The sequence below is a fragment of the Pongo pygmaeus genome, chromosome 2, assembly GCF_028885625.2.
Source record: "Pongo pygmaeus isolate AG05252 chromosome 2, NHGRI_mPonPyg2-v2.0_pri, whole genome shotgun sequence".
Classification (NCBI taxonomy): Eukaryota; Metazoa; Chordata; class Mammalia; order Primates; family Hominidae; genus Pongo; species Pongo pygmaeus.
Window position 1 is genome coordinate 88,023,161 of NC_085930.1, and position 25,569 is coordinate 88,048,729.

A 25,569-nucleotide genomic window follows, 5' to 3' on the forward strand; every position below is an offset into this window, starting at 1 on the left:
AATGGTGTTGAAAAAACTGGCTAGCCATATGCAGAAAACTGAAACTGGATCCCTTACTTACATCTTAGACAAAAATTAATTCAAGATGGATTAAAGACTTAAACATAAGACCTAAAACCATAAAAACCCTAGAAGAAAATCTAGGCAATACCTTTCAGGACATAGGCATGGATGAAGACTTCATGACTAAAACACCAAAAGCAATGGCAACAAAAGCCAAAATTGACAAATGGGATCTAATTAAGCTAAAGAGCTTCTGCACAGCAAAAGAAACTATCATCATAGTGAATGGGCAACCTACAGAATGGGAGAACATGTTTGGAATCTATCCATTCAAAGGGCTAATATCCAGCATCTACAAGGAACTTAAACAAATTTACAAGAAAAAAACAACCCTAGCAAAAAGTGGGCGAAGGATATGAACAGACACTTTTCAAAAGAAGACATTTATGTGGCCAACAAATGTGTGAAAAAAAGCTCATCATCACTGGTCATTAGAGAAATGCAAAACAAAACCACAATGAGATACCATCTCATGCCAGTTAGAATGGCAATCATTAAAAAGTCAAGAAACAGGCTGGGCACGGTGGCTCACACCTGTATTCCCAGCACTTTGGGAGGCTGAGGTGGGCGGATCATGAGGTCAGGAGATCGAGACCATCCTGGCTAACACGGTGAAACCCCATCTCTACTAAAAATACAGAAAATTAGCCGGGCATGGTGGCGGGCGCCTGTAGTCCCAGCTACTCGGGAGGCTGAGGCAGGAGCGTGGCGTGAACCCGGGAGGCGGAGCTTGCAGAGAGCCGAGATCTTGCCACTACACTCCAGCCTGGGCGACAGAGTGAGACTCTGTCTTAAAAAAAAAAAAAAAAGTCAAGAAACATTGGGAGGCCAAGATGGGCAGATCATGAGGTCAGGAGATTGAGACCATCCTGCCTAACATGGTGAAACACCATCTCTACTAAAAATACAAAAAACTAGCTGGGTGTGTTGGCAAGAGCCTATAGTCCCAGCTACTCAAGAGACTGAGGCAGGAGAATTGCTTGAACCTGGGAGGTGGAGGTTGCAGTGAGCTGAGATCGTGTCACTGCATACCAGCTTGGGCAACAGAGCAAGACTCCATCTCAAAAATTAAATAAATAAATAAAAAGTCAACAAACAACAGATGCCGGAGAGATGCTTTTACACTGTTGGTGGGGGTGTAAATTAGTTCAACCATTGTGGAAGACAGTGTGGCAATTCCCCCAGGATATACAACTAGAAATACCATTTGACCCAGCAATCCCATTACTGGGTATATACCCAAAGGATTATAAGTCATTCTACTATAAAGATACATGCACAAGTATGTTTATTGCAGCCCTATTCACAGTAGCAAAGACTTGGAACCAACCCAAATGCCCGTCAATGGTAGACTGGATAAAGAAAATGTGGCACATATATACCATGGAATACTATGCAGCCATAAGAAAGAACGAGTTCATGTCCTTTGCAGGGACATGGATGAAGCTGGAAACCCTCATTCTCAGCAAACTAATATAGGAACAGAAAACCAAACACCCCATGTTCTCACTTATAAGTGGGAGTTGAACAATGAGGACATATGGGCACAGGGAGGGGAACATCGCACACTGGGGGGCCTGTCGGGGGATGGTGGGCAAGGGGAGGGACAGCATTAGGAGTAGTACCTAATGTAGATGACGCATTGATGGGTGCAGCACACCACCATGACACATGTATACCTGTGTAACAAATCTGCATGTTCTGCACATGTATCCCTGAACTTAAGTATAATTTTTTCAAAAAAGAAGAAGAAATAAGTAATGCAAGTAGTATTCCCAGGCTTAAATGAGGAGTCACTCATCACAAAAAAAAAGATAACAAGGGATGAATTTGTATATTTAAGAACTCCTGAAAAAGGAATATTGAACTATTACACTATTTCTACATAATGTCTTCCAGAAAATAAAAGAGGAAGAACACTCTACAGTTATTTTTATGAAGCTAATATTACCTTGATAACAAAACTAAACACAGTACAAAAAAGACATAGATGCAAAAATCTTTAACAAAATTTAGTAAGTAGTAATCAGCAATTTCCCATGACCAAGTGGGAATTGTTCTAGTGCTTCAAGGCTGTCTCAGTATTCAAATAAATCAATCAATGTAACCCACCATGTTAACAGGCTAAAGAATCAATGCTCATATTAATTGATGCAGAAAAAGCATTTTGACAAAATTCAGCACTCTTCACATGGAAAAATGGGAATTAAGGGAAATTTCTTTGACTTGTTAAAGAGCATCTACAGAAAACCAATGGCCAACATTATACTTAATAGTGAAAAGATGAAATGCCTTCCCTGCAAGTGTGAAAACAAGCCAAGGATGTCAGCTGTCCCCACTCTTTTTTCTTTTTTTTCTTGAGACAGGGTCTCACTCCTGTTGCCCATGTTGGAGTGCAGTGGTGTGAACACAGCTCACTGCAGTCTTAACTTCTCTGAGCTCAGGTGATTCTCCCACCTCAGCCTCCCAAGTAGCTGAGACTACAGGTACATGCCACTACACCCAGCTAATTTTTTGTAGTTTTTATAGAGACAGGGTTTTTCTCTGTTGCCCAGGCTGGTCTCCAACTCCTGGGCTCAAGAAGTCTACCCGCCTCAGCCACCCAAAGTGCTGAGCTGTTCTGCGGTTATTCAACATCATGCTGGAAGTTCTAGCCAGGGTTATGATTCAAGAGAAAGAAGTAAAAGCCATACAGATTGAAAAGGAAGAAATGAAACTACTCCTGTTTGCAGATTATATGGTTATCTTAGTAGAAAATCTTGAGAAATGTACCAAGAAAATTTTATAATAAGCGAGTTCAGCAAGGTTGCAAGATAAAAGATAAACATATAAATAGCAGTTGTATTCCATGTTCATGGGTTGGAAGAATCAATATTGTTAAAATGTCCATACTACTCAAAGCAGTCTACACATTCAATGCAATCCCTGTCAATATACCAAAGATATTCCTCACAGAAATATAAAAAACAATTCTAAAATTTATATGGAACCACAAAAGACCCAGAATAGCCAAACATATCCTGAGTCAAAGAATAAAACTGGAGGAATCACCTTACCTGACTTCAAATTATAGTACAGAGATATAGTAACCAAAACAACACAGTACTGGCATAAAAGCAGACACACAGACCAATGGAATAGAATAGAGAACCAGAAACAAATCCATACATCTACGGTGAACTCATTTTAGACAAAGGTGCCAAGCACACACATTGGGGAAAGGACGGTCTCTTCAATAAATAGTGTTGGGAAAACTGGATATCCATATGCAGATGAATGAAACTATCCCATATCTCTCTCCATATACTAAAGTCAAATCAAAATGGATTAAAAGCTTTAGTCTAAGACCTCCAACTGTGAAACTACTAAAAGAAAACATTGGGGAAGCTCTCCAGGATGTGAGAGTGGGCAAAGATTTCTTGAGTAATACTCCATAAGCACAGGCAACCAAAGCAAAATGGACAAATGGGATCACATCAAGTTAAAAAGCTTTTGCGCAGAAAAGAAAACAAAGTGAGGAGACAACCCACAGAATGGGAGAAAATATTTGCAAACTGTCCATCTGACAAGGGATTAATAACGAGAATATATAGGGAGCTCAAGCAACTCTATGGAAAAATCTAGTAGTCTGACTGAAAAATGGGGGAAAGATCTGAGCAGACATTTCTCAAAAGAAGACTCCAGATGGCAGATAGATATGTGAAAAGGTGCTCAACATCACTGATCATCAGAGAAATGCAAATCAAAACTACAATGAGTTTACCCCAGTTAAAATGGGTTTTATCCAAAAGATAGGCAATAACAAATGCTGGTGAGGATGTGGAGAAAAGGAAACCTTCTCACGTTGTTAGTGGGAATGTAAATTAGTATAACCACTATGGGAAACAGTTTGGGGGTTCCTCAAAAAAAAAAAAAAAAAAGAAAACAAACAAAAGAAAACTAAAAATAGAGCTATCACATGATCCAGCTAGGTGTGTACCTAACTAAAGGAACTCAGTATATTGAAGAGATACCTGCACTCCCATGTTTATTGCAGGACTATTCGCCATAGTCATGATTTGGAAACAACCTAAATGTTCATCAACAGATAAATGGATAAAGAAAATGGAATCTGTATACCCAGTGGAGTACTGTTCTGCCATAAAAAAGAATGAGAACCAGTCATTTGGAACAATCTTTGTGGAACTGGAGGTCATTATGTTAAGTGAAATAAGCCAGGCACTGAAAGGCAAGCTTCACATGTTCTCACTTATTTGTGGAACTAAAAATTAAAGCAATTGAACTCATGGAGATAGAGTAGAATGATGGTTACCAGAGGCTGGGAAGGGTGGTGGGGTGGTGGTAAGGGGGAAGTGGAGATGGTTAATGGCTACAAAAAAAATAGAAAGAATGAATAAGATTTAGTATTTGATAGCACAGCAGGGTGACTGTAGTCAATAATAATGTAATTGTACATTTAAAAATAATTAAATGAACATAATTGAATTGTTTGTAACACAGAGAATAAATGCTTGAGGGAGATGGTCACTCCATTTACCCTGATGTGATCATTACACATTGTATATCTGTATCAAAGTATCTTCTACACCTCATAAATATATGCACCTACCATATACCCACAAAAATTTAAAATTTAATAAATAGCAAGTGTATATCTATATACTAGCAATGAATACTTGGTTACCAAAATCAAAAATAAAATATAATTTAAAGTTGCTCAAAAAATAATACAGGTGTCAATCTAACAAAACATATATTGGATCTTATATGCTGTAAACTATAAAATGCTAATGAAAGAGGTCAAAGAAGTTCCTTATAAATGGAGAGACATACTTAAACATGTACATGAATTTTTATAGTAAATTTGTCCAAATAGCCAAAAACTAGAAATGATCCAGATGTCTTTGAGTGGTTAGACAGGCTGTGATACATTAATTTCACGGAATACTACTCAGCAATAGAAAAAATTGATTATTGATATATACAGCAATCTTGATGAGAATTATGCTGAGTGGAAAAGCCAATCATAAAGTATTACATACAATGATTCCGTTTATATAACATTCTTTTTAAAATTATTTTTATTTTTATTTTATTTTGAGACAACGTCTCATGGACAGACAGGAAGACTCAGAATTGATAGAGATGTCAGTGCTCCCCAAATGGATATACAAGTTTAATGTAATTTCTGTCAAAATCTCAGTCTTTTTGTAGATACAGACAAGTTTATTCTAAAATATAAATGGAAAGGCAAAGGAAAGAGAATAGCTAAAACAATTATGAAAAGGAAGAATGAAGTCATACTAATTAGTCTGCTTGATATCAAATGTACTAATTTACATATTATGACTTTATTATATAGTCACAATAATAAAGACTGTGTGGTGTTGGTGAAGGAATAGACTCATAACTTAATGGGACAGAAGGTAGAACCCAGAAATAGATCCACAAGTGTGCCCAACTGATTTTTGACTAAAGCAATTCAATTTGAAAGCAATCCAATGGAGGGCAGATAGCCTTTTCAGTAAACGGTCCAGGAGCAAGTGGATGACCAGAGACATGTAACCTAACCTCCACCTAAACCCCACACTTCATACCAAAAAATTAACCCCGAATAAATCAGAGACTGAAATGTAAAACATAAAACAATAAAACTTTTAGGGAAACAAAAAACCAGAAAATTTTCGAAATACAGGGCTAGGCAAAGAGATATCAAAAGCAAGATCCCTGAGAAAGAAAAAATGATAAATTTGACATAATTAAAATGAAAATTTTTTGATTTGTAAAAGAGTCTGATAGAGGATGAAAGGACAAACTACAGAGAAAATGTTTACAGACTCCACACGTAAAAAAGGACTGGTATGTAGATATACAAAGGACTCTCAAAACTCCAGAGTGAAAAAAAAAATCAAACCATTCATTTAGAATGTGAAACTAAAGACAGGGACAGAGGGACAGACATTTCACTGAAATGGTATGTAGATGGAAGATATGCACATGAAAAAATTAGTTCAGCCCTATTAGCTCTAGGGAAATGGAAATGAAAACCACAATGAGATGTCATTTGCTTATTAAGATGGTTAAAGTAAAAAATAGTGACAACACTAAGTGATGGTAAAAATTCAGTGAAACTGGATCTCTCATCCATTGCTGGTGGGATTGTCTGGCATTCTAGAAAACAGTTCCTAAGAAACTAAGCATGCAGCTGATACCATCTGGCAGTCGCACACATGATCATTTATCTTACAGAAGTGAACACTTGAATTCACACAAAAACATTTACATGAATGTTTATAATAAATTTGTCCAAATAGCCAAAAACTAGACATGATCAAGATGTCTTTGAGTGGTTAGGCTGTGATACATTCATTCCGTGCAATACTACTCAGCAATAAAAAGAATTGATTATTGATATATACAACAATCTTGATGAGAATTATGCTGAGTGGAAAAACCAGTCATAAAGTATGACGTACAATGATTCCATTTATTTTTATTTTGTTTTGAGACAGCATCTCACTCTGTCGCCCAGGCTAGAGTGCAGTGGCACAATCTCTGCTCACTGCAACCTCTGCCTCCTGGGCTCAGGTGATCCTCCTACCTCAGCCTCTCCAGTAGCTGGGACCACAGGTGCGCACCACCACACCTGGCTAATTTTTTTGTATTTATTTGTAGAGATGGCATTTCACCACATTGTCCAAGCTGGTTTTGAACTCCTGAGCTCAAGCATTCCGCCTGGCTTGACATTCCAAAGTACTGGAGTTACAGGCGTGTACCACCACGCCCAGTGCTATATAACCTTCTTGAAATGACAAAATTATAGAAATAGAGGACAGATTTGTAGTTACCAGGGATTAAGAAGAGGGTTGGGGGGAATGGTTGGAAGGGAACCAGGTGTGACTATAAAAGGGCAACGTGAGGGACCCTGGTGATGATGAAAATATTTTGTATCTTGACTGTGTCAGTATCAGTATCCTAGTTGTCATGTATACTATAGTTTTGCAGGATGTTATTATTGATGGGTTCTAGGTAAAGGGTGTGTGGGATCTCTCTATTCTTTCTTTTAACTGAATGTGAATCTACAGTTATTTTTGTTTTAAACACAGTTTTTTTTCTTAATCCTGCATAATCTCCTCTCCTAACAATAATCCTTGTTACTAACTTACTGTGTAGGAGTAGTGCAGACTATGGATTCTAGTGGAAAACTCTCTGGGTTTAATTCCCAGTTCTGTGATGTCTCAGCAGGGTGTCCTTAGACAAATTGCTTTACCTTTCTATTATCAGTTTTCTCATTTGTAATATGGGGAGCGATAATTTTAATGCTAATAACACTTCTCTCATAGGGTTATTGTAAGAACAGATTCTGGCAGTCATATGTGGTGGTGATGGTGGTGGTTGCTATATTTCCTTTTGTTATTTTTATTTTAACACAGTTGATATGACGTGTATGCATTCACAGATTCTGTTTTTCTCTTAAGCCATATGTTTTTTTTTTGACAATTAATAAGATTTGAATCAAAAATAAAGAACTTTGGCAACCCCTCTTCCCTGTCAACTCCCAAATTTACAACCGAAATGTCACAGTTCAAAAAAAGTTTTAAGTTACTGCCTGAACTTAATTTTTAAAAAACTTCTTGTTTTCATGTCTACTTTGTAGCCAGAACTACTGGACTGGAGTTGTTTGTCCCAGCCACTGCTTTGGGAAGCACAAAGGCTGAATGCTTCCAGCCATTCTGGTGACATTTCTAATATGATTGAATGGCGATATCTTTGGGAATGCGTCTCTACACTTTCAAATCTGCAGGGCCCCAGTCACCATCTGTTGAAATACTTCATCTAGAATTGAACTATGCCCCTTAAAAGGCAGATGAGTGACATGTTTAGCCTCTCCAAGCTTATCCTTGGTCCAGATTCTATTTATGACGAGTAATTTGGGGCTGCCTTCATTATGTCCAAAGCATAATTTAGGACATTGTGATTTAATGATGTGTATTGGTAATTTTGAGTCATTTATGTGAATTCAGGTAGTTTCATGCAGTCATGAGAATTCTTATGTAATATAATGAATGAAATAGCAGCCCTCTTGGTGAGTTTCAGCATCCAAGATTCAAATCATAGATAAATTTAAAATAAATTGAAGTTTTCTCTGTGGCAAATGCAAAGCCTAAAATAATCTAGACAAGGGTAGATGGTATAGGCAAGGGGTATCATTTGTAACTTATTTTTCAAAAATAAAACTTGTACTACTTTTTTAAGCTTTCAGTAATTGAATAATCATACGTTAGGTAAGTAAAAAGCCTACATAAGACCCTCCCCAAGCCATTTTATAATTCTAAACTCAGGCTCTCTTCTGGCTTGGATTTGCTGTTGGAAAGCATCTTTGTTGTAGTTAGGGAATATTCAAGAGTGTGTAATTCCGTCATTGGGCTTCTTGCTTTTTTTTTTTTTTTTTTCCAAACAAATTTCTTATTTTTGTTTCTGGATTGCAGCCATAACACGAAAACAACATCTTGGTTAGACCCTCGGTGCCTGAACAAGCAGCAGAAGCCTCTGGAAGAGTGTGAAGATGATGGTAAGGGGCCAGGCAGGTCTTGGGTTAAGTGAATTGGGGGCACTGTTCACATGTGCAAATTTTAAAGAGTCGTAGCCAGGTCAGTCGAGTCTTATGTTGAGTTTTTAAAAGGTAATCCAATTTCTGCTAAATGGACTGTGGTTTACAAAAGCAGGAGGAAAGTCAGAATTGTTTCAAGAGAAGAATTTGTTTACACATAAAGACAGATGCTTACTAATATCTCCATTAGAAGCAGAACAGTCAGAAACTGTTCAAATGAAGATACGTCCTCTGTCTTCAGGAACTTAGAGTAAATTCTAGAAAGTCTCTAGGAATAAAGAAACCAAAGATGCTCTGGTCACTCACACATTCTAAGGTTTAACCCTATCTTATAAAAGTCTTAGGGGAAAAGTTGGGAGTTTTTCTTGAACTCTACATATTTCACATACTTCCCTAGTCTTGGAGGTAGGGGAAACAGATCTAGACATGTTTGAGAATCTCTGTGTAACTTACAGTATACCCAAAATATGTAGTAAGTGTATTCTTTTGAGACAGAGGTTGAGGTGTTATCTAGAGCACCACTCTCCCTGTTAATCTTGGAAATGAACTAACTGGCTGTAAGAGCTTTTGTTGAAAAAGTTCATTTCAAGGCTTTGGGTTTTCTAATTACTTCTCCAAAATGAAAAAAAAAAAAAAAATTGAAACACAGCTAGTGTGTCCCTTTCAGTACACCAACGTCTATCCCAAGTTCTACCAAAATTATTTTTTGATGTGGAAGAATGAAAAGGGAAATGGTTTGCTTCACTCTGCTTTGCTACTCATTATTCAATTCTGGCATGTGAATTAGTAGTATAATTATTAAATATGTATTTTACTGTAAGATAACAGAACTTTATTATTTGTCCTATAGTGCAGAATTGTTGTATATATAAACTTGAAGATTTTTTGAAAATGCAAGGCAGTATTTTAAAGTATAATACTGTCAAAACCTTGCACTCCATGATGCTTCCATTATACATGGTTTGCAGATTATGTTAAATGACATAGACTATTGTGTCGGTATTTATCTGAATTACTTCAAATGGAAACAAAAGTCCTTCTAACTTAGGAGGCACAACCAAGATGCTTGTTTTATTTTGGTTGCTTTGTTTCATTCCTGAAGAAGGAGTAGAACAAGTTCATTCAGCTCTGGTATTTTGCATGCTTGGGAGATAATGGACTGTACTGATTATTTCAGTATTCTGTTTAACATATAATACTGGTTGAGTATCCCTGATCCCAAAATTTGAAGTCCAGAATGTTCCAAAATTGGCCAGGTATGGTGTGGCTCATACCTGTAATCCCAGCACTTGGGGAGGCTGAGGCAGGAGGATCACTTGAGCCAAGGAGTTCAAGACCAGCCTGGGCAACATAGTGAGACCTTGACTCTACAAATAATAAAACAAAAATTAGCTAGGCGTGTTAGCATGTGCCTGTGGTCCCAGCTACTTAGGAGGCTGAGGCAGAAGGATCACCTGAGCCCAAGAGTAGGAAGCTGCAGAGAGCTGTGATTGTGCCACTACACTCCAGCCTGGGTGACAGAGAGAGACCCTGTCTTAAAAGAAACAAACGAAACAACAACAGGCTCCAAAATCCAAAAACTTTCTGAGTGTCACCATGATGCGCAAAGGAAATGTTCACTGGAGCATTTTGGATTTTGGATTTTCGGATTAGGAATGCTGAGCCAGTAAGTATATTACACAAGTATCTCCAATCTGAAAATATGCAAAATCTGAAACCCTTTTGATTCCAACCATTTTGGATAATGACTACTCAACCTGAACATAAATAACCAGTTTTTAAAGATCAGAGCATAAAACACATTCAACCCTAAAACTTCATGGAACAGTAATCATTATTTGATGCCTTATGATTTTGAAAGCAATTTAGGCACCCAGTACCATAGGGTCTTCAATGTCAATATCCCTTTTGTAATTATTCTGGGAATGTATGAAAATGCCTGTTAATACAATATTATAAGTGATAGAATACTGCAATAGCTTTTACTGAGAAAAACTGTACGTAGAGTAAAAGTATTGAATGGAATTGACATTTTTGTTACCAAATCTAGTAATTTTTAATTCTTAAAATTCTTATCTTTTTGCGTTAATGTTATTTCCTTTGGAACAAGAATGTATTCATACCAAATGCAGTTAGTTTATAATTATCTCTTTAATATTAGAATTCATATATTCTGTTTCTGGTAGAAATTCTATGTATATCTGTGTGCCTGTACACACAAACAGTATAAATATATAATCAGAGTATGGTAAGTATCAGTTTGCATTTTCTGTTGCCAGTTAATGCAAAGCTGCCTTGTTATTATTTATAACACAAAGCAGAAAAACATATTGGTTGCAAATATTGTCCCTGTATTTCTTTCTGTTCTCTGTAGGTCATACATATGAGGTGTAACAGTATAGCATCATACTTAATTATTATAAAGATTTAATGTGTTCTATTTCCTATCTCAGAAAATCGAGAAACTGGTTTGAGATTTTGATGTTAATGAATGACTCCTTCTGTCATTGCTGTGTCCAGTTCAGTTAGAAGCCCTCAGTGTTGTCTTTGAACTCCAGGCCAATATTGTAACCCATCTGATTGATAATGTCAATGGTTGTCTCGAAGAGACTTCAACTTAGTCATATTAAAACCATTAAAACTGATGATCTTTCCCCCCAAATTACAAAATATACAAAGTATTTCCTGTCTCCATTCATGGTAAATTTATGCATACTCAAAATTCCCCCTTGATATGTCACTTTTCTTCACACCTATTTCTAACCTGTGAACCAGCTGAATTCACTTGGCATCCTAAATATCTCTTGGATCCATTCACTATTTTTTTCACCGCATCTACCATTCTCATCTGGGATCATGCTCATCTCCCATACAGACTCTTTTCACTCTCCTTTTTATGTTGCACTCGGAGAAATCTTTTAAAATGTAAATGTGATGATATTATCACTGACAGCCTCCACAGGGTCTGCTTAGGAAATGCCGGGTCCATAGCTTGCTTCTCTGAGCCCTGTCTGGTCAGCCTCTCTAGGTTTTCTCACACTGTTTCTCTGCTCTCTGCTCTTCATCCCCACTAGTCCTCATTGAGTTCCTGCCTCATGTCAGTTAAATGTGCATTTCTCTCTTAGAATACGCTTACATTTCACTATACTCTTACATTTCACAATAGTTATTGAATGCTTTCTGTATGTCACGTGTGTCCTAGGTATTCGAATGTGTCAATGAATACAACAGACATTAAACTTTGCATATCCTCCAGGTTATACTTCAGGGAATTTTTCCATGACTTTGTCCCCAAAGATATGATTAGGTCACTCATGTATCTTACTCTGTTGAGAACTTATCATGGTTTTAATTTTAGTTTTATTTGTGTGAGCTTTGGATTTGTCTCCTGTTCTGGAAAAGTAGAGATGTCTGATTGTGTTTTTTGAGATGGAGTCTTGCCCTGTTACCCAGGCTGGAGTGTGGTGGCATGATCTCTGCTCACTGCAACCTTTGCCTCCCTGTTCAAGCAATTCTCCTGCCTCACCCTCCTGAGTAGCTGGGATTACAGGTGAGCACCACCTGCCTGACTAATTTTTTTGTATTTTTAATAGAGTCGGGGTTTCACCATGTTGGCCAGGCTGGTCTCGAACTCCCGACCTCAGGTGATCCACCCACTTTGGCCTCCCATAGTGCTAGGATTACAGGCATGAGACACCATGTCTGGCCCCTGATTGTGTTCATTTTGATATGTCACCTAGCACAGTGACTGGCACATCATAGATCTTGATAAATAACTACTGAAGAAGTGAACAAATGCTCCCAAAGATGTTATATAATATCCAAATGGGCATTTTCACAGATGACTTTGTGTAAATTAGATTCTCCTTTTAAGAAACAGTGCCAATCAAAACTTACCGTTGGCAGTGGGATCATTTTTTTTTTATTATTATACTTTAAGTTCTAGGGTACATATGCACAACATGCAGGTTTGTTACATATGTATACATGTGCCATGTTGGTGTGCTGTACCCATTAACTCGTCATTTACATTAGGTATATCTCCTAATGCTATCCCTTCCCCCTCCTCCCACCCCACAACAAATCAAGAGTTTACAAGGTGTCTAGGCCTATGTTGGTTATTTAAGTCAATCATTGATTGATTGGTTCATTCATTCATTCATCAAGAAATATTTAGTACCTAACATGTGCAGAAGGCTACACTGGGCACTGAGCCTATTGTGGTAGTGAAAACAGGCTCAATCCCTGTGTTTGTGAAGCTTATAGGAGCCACTTGCCCTGACCCTGGGGAAACATTATGTATGAAATGATTTTTGTGTGTTCTCTCATGTTTTCTTCTCAATAATAATAAAATGTTTTACTGACAGCAAGAGGACGAGGTCAAGAACAGAAAGGATTTGGACTTGTTTTGCTCCCTGAAATTTTTGAGGACATTTTAATTCTAATATTTCTGAGCTGCTTGACTTAGAAAGTGTGTGTGTGTGTATGTGTGTGTTTTCTCACAAAACCAGTAAAATGCCTCCCAACACTCCTTCAGGGCAGTTTTCAAGGCTTTTTTCTTTGATATATTTTATCTTGACGTAATTCATCTTTCCAGCTCCTTTTTGAAAGACATCAAAGTTAGCTCATTATACAGTCTGCACTTTCAATTTGACCTCACCTTGCATTTTTCAAGCAGCACTGTTACTTGTAAGTTAAATAATGCTTTAATTGTGAGTATAATTGCCTCACTGATTAGAGGATTATTAAAGGATTAAAAGGACTGATAATGAATGGTCTAACAGCTTTGTTTACTCCCAATAAGGTCTGTAATAAGTGACTTCCCACTTAAGAACATTGAAACTGCAAAGGTATTTTTCATCTTTTACAACCAATCAAATCCTATTTTGACATGCAAGGAAATGAGCCATGTAATTATTTTACCAATATCAGCTCTTCCCGTTTTGTGATTTACACTGAGGTCGCAAGTTTACTATCCAAGCCAATGAAATAAGCCACAATGCAGGTAAGGACGAACTAGAGTGATGTTTGCTGCTGTTTTCCTGAGGAGATTTCCTTTCTTGGTGCTGGTGTCTGAATTTTGCTTTCTCTCTTTTCTGTCTCATTCCTGCTATTCCTTTGGAGAAGAAGGGGTACACACCGAGGAGCTGGACAGTGAACTAGGTAAACCTTCCCTGCCTGCTGCTGCTGCATGACACGTGCATGACATGGCTTGCATGGTTTTCTTCCCCAGTGAATTGCTTAATCCCTCTGTTTCTTTAGTTTGCACTCCTCCAATTATGATTTTCATTCTAGCTTATCCAGGAAAGGTCAGTCTTACAACCTGCGTGTCTGACTGCAGGCATCACGCAGAGTTGTAATACGTTATGTTTACAAAGAAAATGTCTGACTGAACAGAGACTAGAACGAGAGTTAGCGAATTGGTAATGGGTAGTCTTGTAAAGTGAGGATTGGGAAAGAACCGAAGAGATGCTCGCTGTGTCCCTTGAACTTTCGCGTAATGTGTCTCAGTCTTGTTTCTTTATTTGTTTTTTGCGGATGGTTATTTGGGTAATACAAAAAAGCCAAGCAGAACAAACAAAAATCCATTAAGACTAGTTTAAGGAGCATTATAGGAGCACTTGCAATAAAAGAAGGTCACTGAGGAATTGAATAGTTAAGTCTTAGGATTGTGTTGTTATTACGTCACAGACCACATGTTGTTGACCTTGCCATTATAGTGAGTGGTTGTTTATATAGTGATGCAGCACCTATATGTACTGTTTGCCTTAGAGTTGTGTCAATGCAAATCAAGTCTTGACTACTATAGTTATTGTTGTTTAGGAATAATTTATACTAGCAGATGATGCCAAATTCTTGTTTCTTTGCTATTGGAATATATTGAATTATGTTTGCTATTACGTTCAGTCCTTTATGTTCAACCTTGAACAACATTAAAATTAGTTTGCATTCCATCTGATACATTTGCTGATGGATACATAGGAAAGCATAAATTTCAGCTAAATTGCAGATGAAAGCCTCGGCTGATGGAAGATTCTTTAGCAATTGAAGATTGTTTAAGTAGAAGATTGTTTAACATCAGTATGAGTGGAACTATACTAAGATTATTGAGTCTGCCTGGCATTTTTGAGATTGCCTGAAGACCTGAAAATATAAATCTATTTAATACAGATTATTGCATTCATTTGGTTTTCTTTATTTTTGTTACGTGAGATAAAGATAATCAGTCATGGTTGGCTAGAATTATGATAGAATAGAACCAAGGTCTGTTTTTCTTAACATTTGGAACATGTCTGTTGTAATTGATGCACATGCCAACAATGGTCGATAACTATTGATGGATCTATTTTTAAAGATGTTTAATAAGTTGCCTTTGTGGTCATTGTGAGAGGGATGACTTAAGGTTCACCCTGAATGATAGAACAATTTGAAACTAATTTGATCGAAAAAGAATTTGTCAATCCAATGATATTAGATAAAGTAATTGAAAGAGACAGAAATAGGTTTTCCAGACACAAAATGAGTGTCTTAATCATTTGTTCAGCCAATTTCAACCACTCTTGCTACCTGAGTAATACGTGTGAGAGATCACTCTGCTGTCTGCTGGCAGCCAGTGGAGATAGCACAGCTGTGTACAGGGGCACAACCTTATTTGCTTCTCTGGAAATTTGAATTTGAAATTTTCAGGAAAGAAGTTTCTGCATTTTACCCACGTGTAACTCTGATATCGTGGTGACCTGCTTATGCTGTTAAAGACTCTAAACATGAGTTCTCTTGGCTTTCTCTGGGTTCAGATCAAACTGTCTGGCTCCCCTGCTTACTGGCTATGCAAACTTACACAAGCTATTCACCTTCTTTTAGCTTCCCTTTCCTTATCCATAAAGAGGGGCCAAAAGAGGAGCTCCCACGGTGCTTATGAGGTGACTTAATGAAAGCGTGTTTTAATATTTGTCCCTGTGATCAGCACATGCTATTAGCTATTTGCAGTGTTATTATTTATTACCTAATTCCCTCTTCTTGGATTTTTCAGTACTTTCTTATGGTACTTTTTTCCATTAACACAGCACAAGGGAGGAATGCATTCTATATTATAGAAATGGCCCAAATGTGTTATTGTAGGAAGGGTAGAGATAAAACCTTTGATTTTTGCCTGCACATGTCCACTGTGTAAAGAGTAGCACACGTGCACACACACTGTTTTCTGTTGCATTCACTCCAGATTCTGTTGACAATCTCACTGCTCATTTTCTTAATAAGAGGGTCCTAATTTCAAACAATAGCAACTGTCAGGTTTTCAGTGAACAATGTAATTCCAGATGTGACAAGGAAACCCTCTTTGTAATCGGCCTCTGAGAGGCGTGGGCAGTTGGCTTGGGTGTTGGACACAGATCATTTGATTATAGAGTTGTCATTTCTGAACTCTGTTGTTTGAGCTGGGTCAGTTGCTCCATTATGTACTTTGGTTTGCAGAATTTATCACGTCCTCTGCAGACATCTCCCCAGAATTAAAAAGCACCTGCAGAACCTTCTTTTGGAATTATAGGGTATTCATGTGGTGAAACCAACTAGGGGAGATAGAGCCAAGAAAATAAGTTCTCCTCCCACCCAAAACTAAGTCACAGTTTTGAAATGTATCTCTGATTTTGAACATGATTTTCAATCTATACTCAGAGAACTCTCTTTGAAAAGAACTTAGAACCTTTGACTGCTCAATGTTTGCTCTGTGGAGACAAAATAGTGCAGCATGAGATTTTCAGAGGCAGGAGTAGCAAGTACACAGGCCACAGACATCTGTCTTGTTCCTTTTGTGCTTTCCTGGAACAGCTGCCATTTGTTGGACACTTTCTATGTGCCAGGAACTGTGCTAAGTGTTCAGAAGTATCTTTGCTTAGTCCACCATTGACTTTTGAGGTAAACCCAGAGAAAGATGTGGTTCAGAGATGTTAAGTAAGTAGCCCAAGGCCACAGAGTAGTAGAGATAAATGAAAGAACTAAGGCTCAATCTTATATCTGGGCAATGCCAAAAGGATCTTAGCTACCTCAAATCTCTGTGATAGGTTGTACAGTCTAATCTGCTCCCTAACTGTGGTTAGTCATACGAGGATTCCTTTTTAAGAGTCTTTAGAGTGTTTGCTTAAAAAATTATAATGTCATTCTGACTTAAATATTTTCTGCCTTTTTCAGTCTTTTAGAACCAAATGGCAAATTCTAGGACAAACATCTTCCTATTTAAAAATCAATGACCCATTCCTATTTTAAGCTTTAGGAGACTAATTTCTATGATTAAGTTAATGACCACATTGGAAGTGAGAAACTGTCTTTTCAATTTCTGGAGTTTGCTCATCTGTTCCAAAAGATGTGTTTAAACTGACAAATGTCCAGAGATGCCAGTTGACTGGACCCATTTTTCAACTCTAGAATATTAAGTTGTTGACTAGGCACTAGAAAAGAAGTCACGGGTACTTTCTTTTCTAGTACCCTCCTCGGCCCTCCATCAAAGCACATACCACGTGGCTGAATTTTCTGCTTAGATGATGCACTTGCGTTTGTCTTTGTGTCCCTGGTGCCTAACCCACCCTCGGGCAAAAAGTAGGCATTCAACAAATGTTTGTCAAATTAATAACTGAGTAACTTGAAAGCTTAATATTTCCCCTGTTTTATCTAAAGATAATCAGGCCACATATCTCAGGTTGCAGATTTTGAAAAGAGATGGTGTTTCTATGAAACTTAATGCGGTCTCCTCACATCCATCCACCCTTCTGCCCTATACAAATGTATGATTGTGCACCAATTTGCATTTTTTTTAATCTTCGATTTCCCAACTCTTTGGTAATATTTTCCTGGTTCATTTTCATTTAAATGGTAATTTCCAGCTTTGTAAGGGGAAAGCATTTCCTAGGCATTTAATTTGCATCGGTCTGCAAGACTCAGTGTATGAAAATGCCAAGTTGTATCAACATCTGCAAATTGGACCTGTCTTGCATTTTAGTAGCTTATGTCTCCTACAAGTCAAAGACTTCTTTAAAACTTGCTAAATGTTTTTTCTTTTTAATTTAGAAGAAAAGGGGAGAAAACCTGTCTCTTTGTTTGCAAACAAGTAACATGTGGAGCAAAAACCATGAGATTAATGTCTCTTGATGTGCAGCCAAATCTGAACAAAACATAAACTTTGAGTAATTAGTCTGTATGTGTTTGTGTGCATGTGCATACCTCCACCTCAGTGTGGAACTGTTTGTGGCATATGTAAGCCTTCTGCCCTGATGACATCATTATTTAAATTAGTGACCACATGATTCCTTGAATTAAACAAAAATCTATTTCAAATATTTCAAGTTTGTAGTATTCTATCAAAGTTGGTCTTAATAGCTACTTCTAGGACTAATTATTCACTTTAGAGTGTGGTATTACATAAGTTTGCCTTGACTACATGTATCAGGGAAGCTTTAAAATTAAGTTGAATAACTATTGCTCTGCCTGAAAGGATTGTTTAATGACAAAAAAAACACAACCTAGTCCCTTCTTTCACCAAGTAAAATAATATGGTGCAGTGGGCCTTTCCACAACAGATTCTTGTTCAGACAGAACTATTACCTGTTTAATAAAGTTTTGGCCTTTGATATGAAACCTTAGGAAGTTCTGTAGAGCATGGTTGAGTTTTCAGAAAGGCACATACATCCCCCAGTGCCATTGTACCACCACATTTAAAGAAATAAAATCGTCCACCTTAGATAGTGAGCTCTTAGAGATCAGGAGCTGTGTTACTGCTTTCACAGGTTAAGTGCTGGGAAAGATGGGCCAGCCCAGAGATAGCAATTGAGTGATAGATGTGTGCAGTTCAAAAACCCAACTGCATTTTCATTAGGAACAAGGAGAAAATAACATGCAGATTTTATTTTATTTCAAGGAGAGCAAAGCAACACTATTGTATTGAAAATGAAACATTAATTTTCATCCATTTTTCTTGTGTAATAAGATGGCCTAGGAACAAAATGAGAAAACCGTAAACATTTAAGATAGGAACTAGGCATTCAAGGCAAGTTTAACCTATATTTTCACTAAAATCTAATTTAATAGTGATTTAGAATAAAGGCTGCATTTTATTAAGTTTTATTTTCTTGCATGAAATACCAGTAGATAAAGAATTGCTGTTCATGTAGAAAAATACACTGATAAAATAATAGATACTTTTTTTTTTTTGGTTAGGATATACAGTTTTAATTGTATTTAAAGCGTTTTTATGAGTCTTTCTCTTTTTGCCTAACTCAGTTGTTGAAAATACCCAGGCTCTTCAAGAATATGCTCTTCTTGCCCTAAATGTTCTTTTATATTTCAGAACTGCCTGCTGGTTGGGAGAAGATTGAAGACCCTGTCTATGGTATCTACTATGTAGAGTAAGTGCCCATTCACAATCCACACATTAGCTTATACCTCTCTATAATTATGTACCTTTGTGTTAAGTACAGCCTGACATCATTATAAGGCACAAACCAATTAACAATATTAATTTTATGATGAAAATATGTATGCATATTTTAATGAATGAGAAAATATTCAATAAATCTGAAAATAGCAAATCATATTATTAAATTCACATGGGCAGGATCCATGTCTTTTGTTCACCACTGCATCACAAAGGCCCAACATGGTCCTGGCATATGGCAGGTACTTAATGAGTGTTAGTTGAATGAATGAGTGGATGAGAAAAGCCAGGATTCAGTAGACCAGATGAAGAGGGATTGTTTATCTTTACAAGGAGTATCTGATTTGTCTACTTTTTGTTCTACCCAGATCTGAACTCCTTAGCAATTACTTCTTTATTCATTCATACATTCCAAAAGGTTCAGCCATGGTAATTTATGAAATGTTGCCAGGATTGAGGAGGAAATGGAGAACTAGCCTAGGATGCAGGCTTTGTGTGTTTCTTTGTTTCTCTCTTGCCTGAGGTTCTTGTTTCCCATTTTTAAAAGTCTAAAACCCTCGTGACTTCTTTACTGTGTGCCTTATTCTAGCATTGGGCTCCCGCTTTTTCCTTTCATCATAACTATTGATTGATAGGATGATACTAAAAGAAACCCAAAGATTAGGACATTGAAAAAAAAAAAAAAGCTTTGTATTATATAATTTCCTCTGAGAACTAATAAAAGTTCCTTCAAAAGAAGCAAATGCCATATAAATGTTGTAGAAACATAATCTTACCTGCCACACTGAAGATGTAACTGTCATATTTTCTTTCCTTTATGCTGCTGGTGATGAAAAGTCATTTGTATAATACCCTGGTGATATGAACACAAGACGAAAAAAGTGCCAGGCCATAAAACAGATGCCCAGCATCTTATTGTAAAAATTATGAGTTCAATATAGCAAGTGTCCTTGGCCAGTACTGACTTTTACCTCCACTTTGCCTAACAAGAGGGATTGGTAATATGGGGCATCAGAGAGGCAAAACTTGGCTCTCCCTCTGACCCTCAGAAAATAAATTTCTTTTGTGTGCCCCAAAGATCATCTTTCTCACAGATGTACTGTGTGGTTTTTGCTGTTTGAAGCTCATTTTGAATTGTCCCTCAACTAGTTTATGCATTAAGAGAGAGCAGGAACAGATGACAAAAGCTTTTATGGGTGAAGACACTAGTTTGAGAGGGCAAGTTGTTATCTTACCACACAGTTCTCTGTGTGTCTTTTCAGATTCATGTGCCTGTTAATGGTAGACCATTTGTTAGAATGAAATTACTACAAGAATTAGGAAATAAACATGTAGGCCTTTAATAGAAATTAAGAGCAATCAGTCTATCCTTTCTATTGATAAGGCTGCTTAAAAAAATAAAGCCTAGCTTTTTAAAAAACTCAAGAGTTCTAAATAATCAAAAGAGTATGCTTCTAAATTTCTAATAAACTATTATTTTGAATTAAGAAAAATAAGTCTGGGCATGGTGGCTCATGCCTGTAATCCCAGCATTTTGGGAGGCCAAAGCAGGTGGATCACTTGAGGTCAGGAGTTCGAGACCAGCCTGGCCTACATGGTTAAATGCCATTTCTACTGAAAATACAAAAATTAGCTGGGTATGGTGATGCACGCTTGTAATCCCAGCTACTCGGGAGGCTGAGGCAGGAGAATTGCTTGAACCCAGGAGGCAGAAGTTGCAGTGAGCCAAGATCGCACCACTGCACTCCAGCCTGGGTGACAGAGAGAGACTCTGTCTCAAAAAAAAAAAAAATGTATATTTATGTGTATATGCTTGTGTGTGTGTATATATGTGTGTGTATATATATATACACACATATATATGCACCATATATATGTAAGTATACATATGTATACATGTATGTATGTATATATATACAATTAGTTTTGTAGCCCTCTAAGTGTTTGAATCTTTGTCATTTTGAGCACATCACATCTACTTAGGTTAACTTTATTTGGAGTCTCTCTGCCTAAGGCCTGTACTTTTAATTATGCCTCTATGTTTAGTGATCAAAATAGTTAACAGATGTGAGTCGAGTTCTTTGTTTAACTTCATTGTTTGGATGAATGCTTATGCTTCTGTGAACCCTACTGCAAACAGTTACACAGCAGTTCTGGCATCGTATGTTACAGACAATGTCACATAGCCACTTTAATCTTATTTCTCAATAATTCCTTAATCTACTTCTTATTGAATTAAAGCAGCTTCCCCTGTCAGGTGGTATCTTGGACATTTGGAGGGGGTCAGTGGTTAAAATCCTGGGATTTGAAAGCAGACAACCCTGAGCTTGCATGCCTGTTTCCTGCTTACTAGCTATATTATGCTAGGTGAAGTATTTAACTGCCCAGACACTTACTTTCCTTATTCATAAGATGTGAATAAAAATAGGACTTACCTCCTGGCATTTACTGAGGACTTTTAAATAAAATGCATATAAAACTGGTAGCCCAGTGCTTAGTGCATATAAGCAGCCAGTAATGGAAACTTTTCATTTTTATTTCCTCTTTCTAACTGAGCATTTTAACACACGAGGGTTAGCATCTCAGACCACCTGCTCTACTCAGTTTGATTCCAGGGACTTGGTCTGATTGGCATTTTGCTGGTGGGATGAAGTGTTTCAAGCTGAATACTATTTGCTGTCTTCCCCAGCCACATCAACAGGAAGACACAATATGAGAACCCGGTTCTAGAAGCCAAACGGAAGAAGCAGCTTGAGCAGCAGCAGCAGCAGCAGCAGCAGCAGCAGCAGCAGCAACAGCAACAGCAACAGCAGCAGCAGCAGCAGCAGCAGCAGCAGACAGAAGGTTGGCCTCTTTCCTCTAGGCTTTTTCTTGAGCAGGGGAGCATGGGGCGAAATCTGAGCACTGACACCCTCGTGTGGTCAGAACTGGCCTCGATGATTGAGTCCTCTCTTGCCACACTGAAGAGTTGATGTCCTGTGGGGAGGAAGAGAACCCCCTCTCCATGTTCCTTTGGATGGCCAAAGTGGAGATCCTAATTCGAAGGCACCCAAATCTCCATTTTAATTTAGAAAGGAGCATCATTAGATCAGAGAACTTTCTGATGGGGGAGGAAATCTCTTGCCCCCGCAGTATTTGCATTGCAACTGGTAGCTAAATCCAAACCACTTTTAGCATTTTTACTTTAAGTGGAGTTACTGGGCATGAAACTAACTTTTAATTTTAGGAACATTACATGTAAAGAATCAGAAAGAGCTGGTAGTTTTGGGTGCTTTTTAAAAATTACAGACTAATTCATGCTCTTTGTAAAAATATGGACAATTCGGGAGTATAGAACATTAAATTCTCCCCTGCTTGCCCCCTTCCCATTCTCAGAGATAAGCCCTGTGCAGAAATTTTCTAGGGATATACATATATGCATATTTTAACAAAAATCTGATAATAATTTATACATATATAGTATGTATGTGAGACCTGTTTTCTCACTTTTTATTTCTTGCACATATTACTAAGTTGGCTAATATAGATTTAGCTTATACTTTTTAATGGTGACATAATGTTCCATTTCATGAATGCCTCTGCTTTATTTAGCCATTCGTTTATTACTAGATACTCTGGCTTTCCCCAGTTTTTCATTGTGATCTTTTAGAATCATGGGCTTAATACTCCCCTCAATATAATATGTGAATATCAAATAGAATATCAAGTGTAACGCTTCTGTTACTATAATATTGAATATAATAAATATAAACCATATACTATAGGTTGGCAAACTTTTTCTGTAAATAGCCAGATAATAAAGATTTTAGGCTTCGCGATTCATACAGTCAATCTCTGTTAGAACTATTCACCTCAGCCATTGTAGTATGCAAACAGCTGTAGACAATATGTAAATGAATAGGTGTAGCTGTGTTCAAATAAAACTTTATGGGCACTGTAATTTGAACTTCATGTAATTTTCATATGTCACAAAGTATTCTCCTTTTTATTACTTTTCAACCATTTGAAAATATAAGTTATTCTTGGCTCACAGGCTGTATCCAAACAGGAATTGGCCCCAGTTTGGCTAGTGGGCCATAGTTTGCCAACCACTGCCCTGGACTGTACAATTTAGAGAGAGTAGGTATGTATGTCTGTGTATGTTCACCTACTGAAATGTTATCTACCTTAGTCTCTTTTCTAGCTAAAAAGAACTCTTCTCATATACATTTAGTGGGTACAAGTGCAGCTTTTGACACATAGGTATATTAAGTGGTGGTGAAGTGTGGACTTTTAGTGTAACCATTACCCAAATAGTATACATTGTACCCATTAAGTAATTTATCATCCTTCATCCCCCTCCAACCCTTCCGAGTTGCCATGGTCTATTGTTCCACACTCCATGTCCATAAGTACACATTATTTAGCTCCCACTCAGAAGTGAGAACATGTGGTATTTGACTTTCTGTTTCTGAGTTGTTTCACTTAAGATAATGGTCTCTAGTTCCATTCATGTTGCTGCAAAAGACATAATGTTATTCTCTTTTTTATGGCTGAACGGTATTCCATGGCATACATACCACATTTTCTTTATCCACTTATCCACTGATGGACACTTAGGTTGATTCTGTATCTTTGCTGTTGTGAATAGTGCTGCAGTAAACATACAAGTGTAGGTATCATTCTGATAGAATAATTTCTTTTTCTTCAGGTACCCAGTAGTGGGACTGCTGGATTGTATGATGGTTCTGTAGAGGTTGCAGTAATTTACATTCTCACCGACAGTGTATAAGCGTTCCCTTTTCTCCACATCCTTATCAACATCTGTTATTTTTTTCTAAAAGGAATTTTTTAATGTATCTTTCCTGAGCTGATAAAACTTGGTAGTGTTAGAAAGTGCAGTTTGCAAATGAGAATGTACAATTGAATATGTTAGCTGAGCTGGAAGTGATTCTGGGGTGCCATCTCAAGGGTCACTCACTGTGAGTTATGTCTGGCCTTCCAAGTGAATAAGACTACAATTAGGACCCAGGAGTATTTGTGATAGGTCTCATTTGGATTCAGAGATAACAGAAGAGCATACCCTTAGCAAACTGCTGAAATCTACCTTCATCTTCCTCCCTACCTAGGACAAGCTGGCCTCAGCAGCCCAGCTCATGTCTCAATCACATTAGAGAAATTTCTCCCTTATACAGCTGCCATTAGTTGACTGTATGTCTTTCCTGACATTTTTTAACTGACTTCACTTTGGACTTTCCAGCCAAAGAGAACTGGAGTTCTTATTCATTATATCGTAATATTTCTTTCCCAAAATGTCTTAGACAAGAAAAAAAGAGCTTCATAGAATGAGGTCAGATAACAACTTCTTTTTAATCTAAGCTATCTGCCCTTGGTTTATTGCCTTGAGTATTATTAATAATAAGGTGAATCATAAGTAACTCAATGAGCCATTTGAAGGAAAAATAGGAAACTTTCTTTTCCTTTTCATAGAATGGACAGAAGATCACTCAGCCCTTGTGCCTCCTGTTATTCCAAACCACCCTCCAAGCAATCCAGAGTCAGCCAGAGAAGCTCCACTTCAGGGTAAAGTACTTGTCTTTCTAATTGTGTCATGGTTTAACTCAAAATCTAATTTTTTTTTAAAGGTATTTTGAAAAGTGGAATCTTGTAACTCCCAAGTCATTCCTTTGATAGTGAAAACCATAAATAATGAAAACAATGATAAATGTGTTGTTAGACTTGTCAAGAAAAATTAGGAATCTTCCTGAATAATTTTTTTCCAACTATTTGTAATATTTTAAAAATAAAGACTACTTGTTAAATGATCATTCAAACCAACGTTTCTCAGTCTCAGCACCATTGCCATTTTGGGGTAAGTAATTCTTTGTTGTGTGTGTTTGTCCTGGGCATTGTGAGATGTCCCCTGGCCACTAGATGCCAGTAGCACACAGCCCACCTCTCACTGTGACAAGGAAATTGTCCCCAGACATTGCCAGATGTCTTTGGGGAGCAAACCCATCCCAGAGATAGGAATCACTGACTTAGAGACCACAGATATTTAATAGTATGTTAAAAAAGATAAATCTGAAACTCAGCATTAGATATTTCAAGAGTCTAGCCAACATATTAGGTTTTGTCTAAGACTTTCCTATAAATGCAAATGGTTTGATATTGTGTTTTCAGTTCTCATTCCCTATTCTTGCTGCAGTTTTCGTATATATGCATGTTTACAACGTTTCAATAGGTCTTGTTTGTTTACATTCACACATAGGATGAGGCCTTTATAGAGGATTATTCTTGAAAATTGGAAGCTCCAGAACCTTGCAACTTTCAGGCCTCCTTACTCTTAAATTATAGAAAATATTTGTGTTTAGTTTTCTTTTTCTTTTAAACAAGCATCATGTTTGACAGAGTTGGGGAATGTTTGTGGTACAGAAACAATAAAAATATTATAAAATTTGTCTTCCTTTCTACATTTTAAAAGAGATTTAATTGT

General features: G+C 37.3%; 1 protein-coding gene across 33 annotated transcripts in view; it reads left to right on the forward strand.

The window, feature by feature from the left end:
- Nucleotides 1–25,569, forward strand: part of MAGI1 (membrane associated guanylate kinase, WW and PDZ domain containing 1) — a 679,422-nt gene that overhangs the window by 570,919 nt on the left and 82,934 nt on the right. For 15 of the 33 annotated variants that reach the window (XM_054483405.2, XM_063661856.1, XM_054483406.2 and 12 more), the window contains exons 6-10: nt 8,553–8,635; nt 13,802–13,837; nt 19,008–19,065; nt 21,784–21,938; nt 24,564–24,656. In XM_054483405.2, coding sequence (XP_054339380.1) covers nt 8,553–8,635; nt 13,802–13,837; nt 19,008–19,065; nt 21,784–21,938; nt 24,564–24,656 — 425 coding nt within the window. Of the gene's footprint in view, nt 1–8,552; nt 8,636–13,798; nt 13,838–19,007; nt 19,066–21,783; nt 21,939–24,563; nt 24,657–25,569 lie in introns of all 33 variants that reach the window. The other 18 variants (XM_063661855.1, XM_054483404.2, XM_063661857.1 and 15 more) reach the window with 2 other exon arrangements.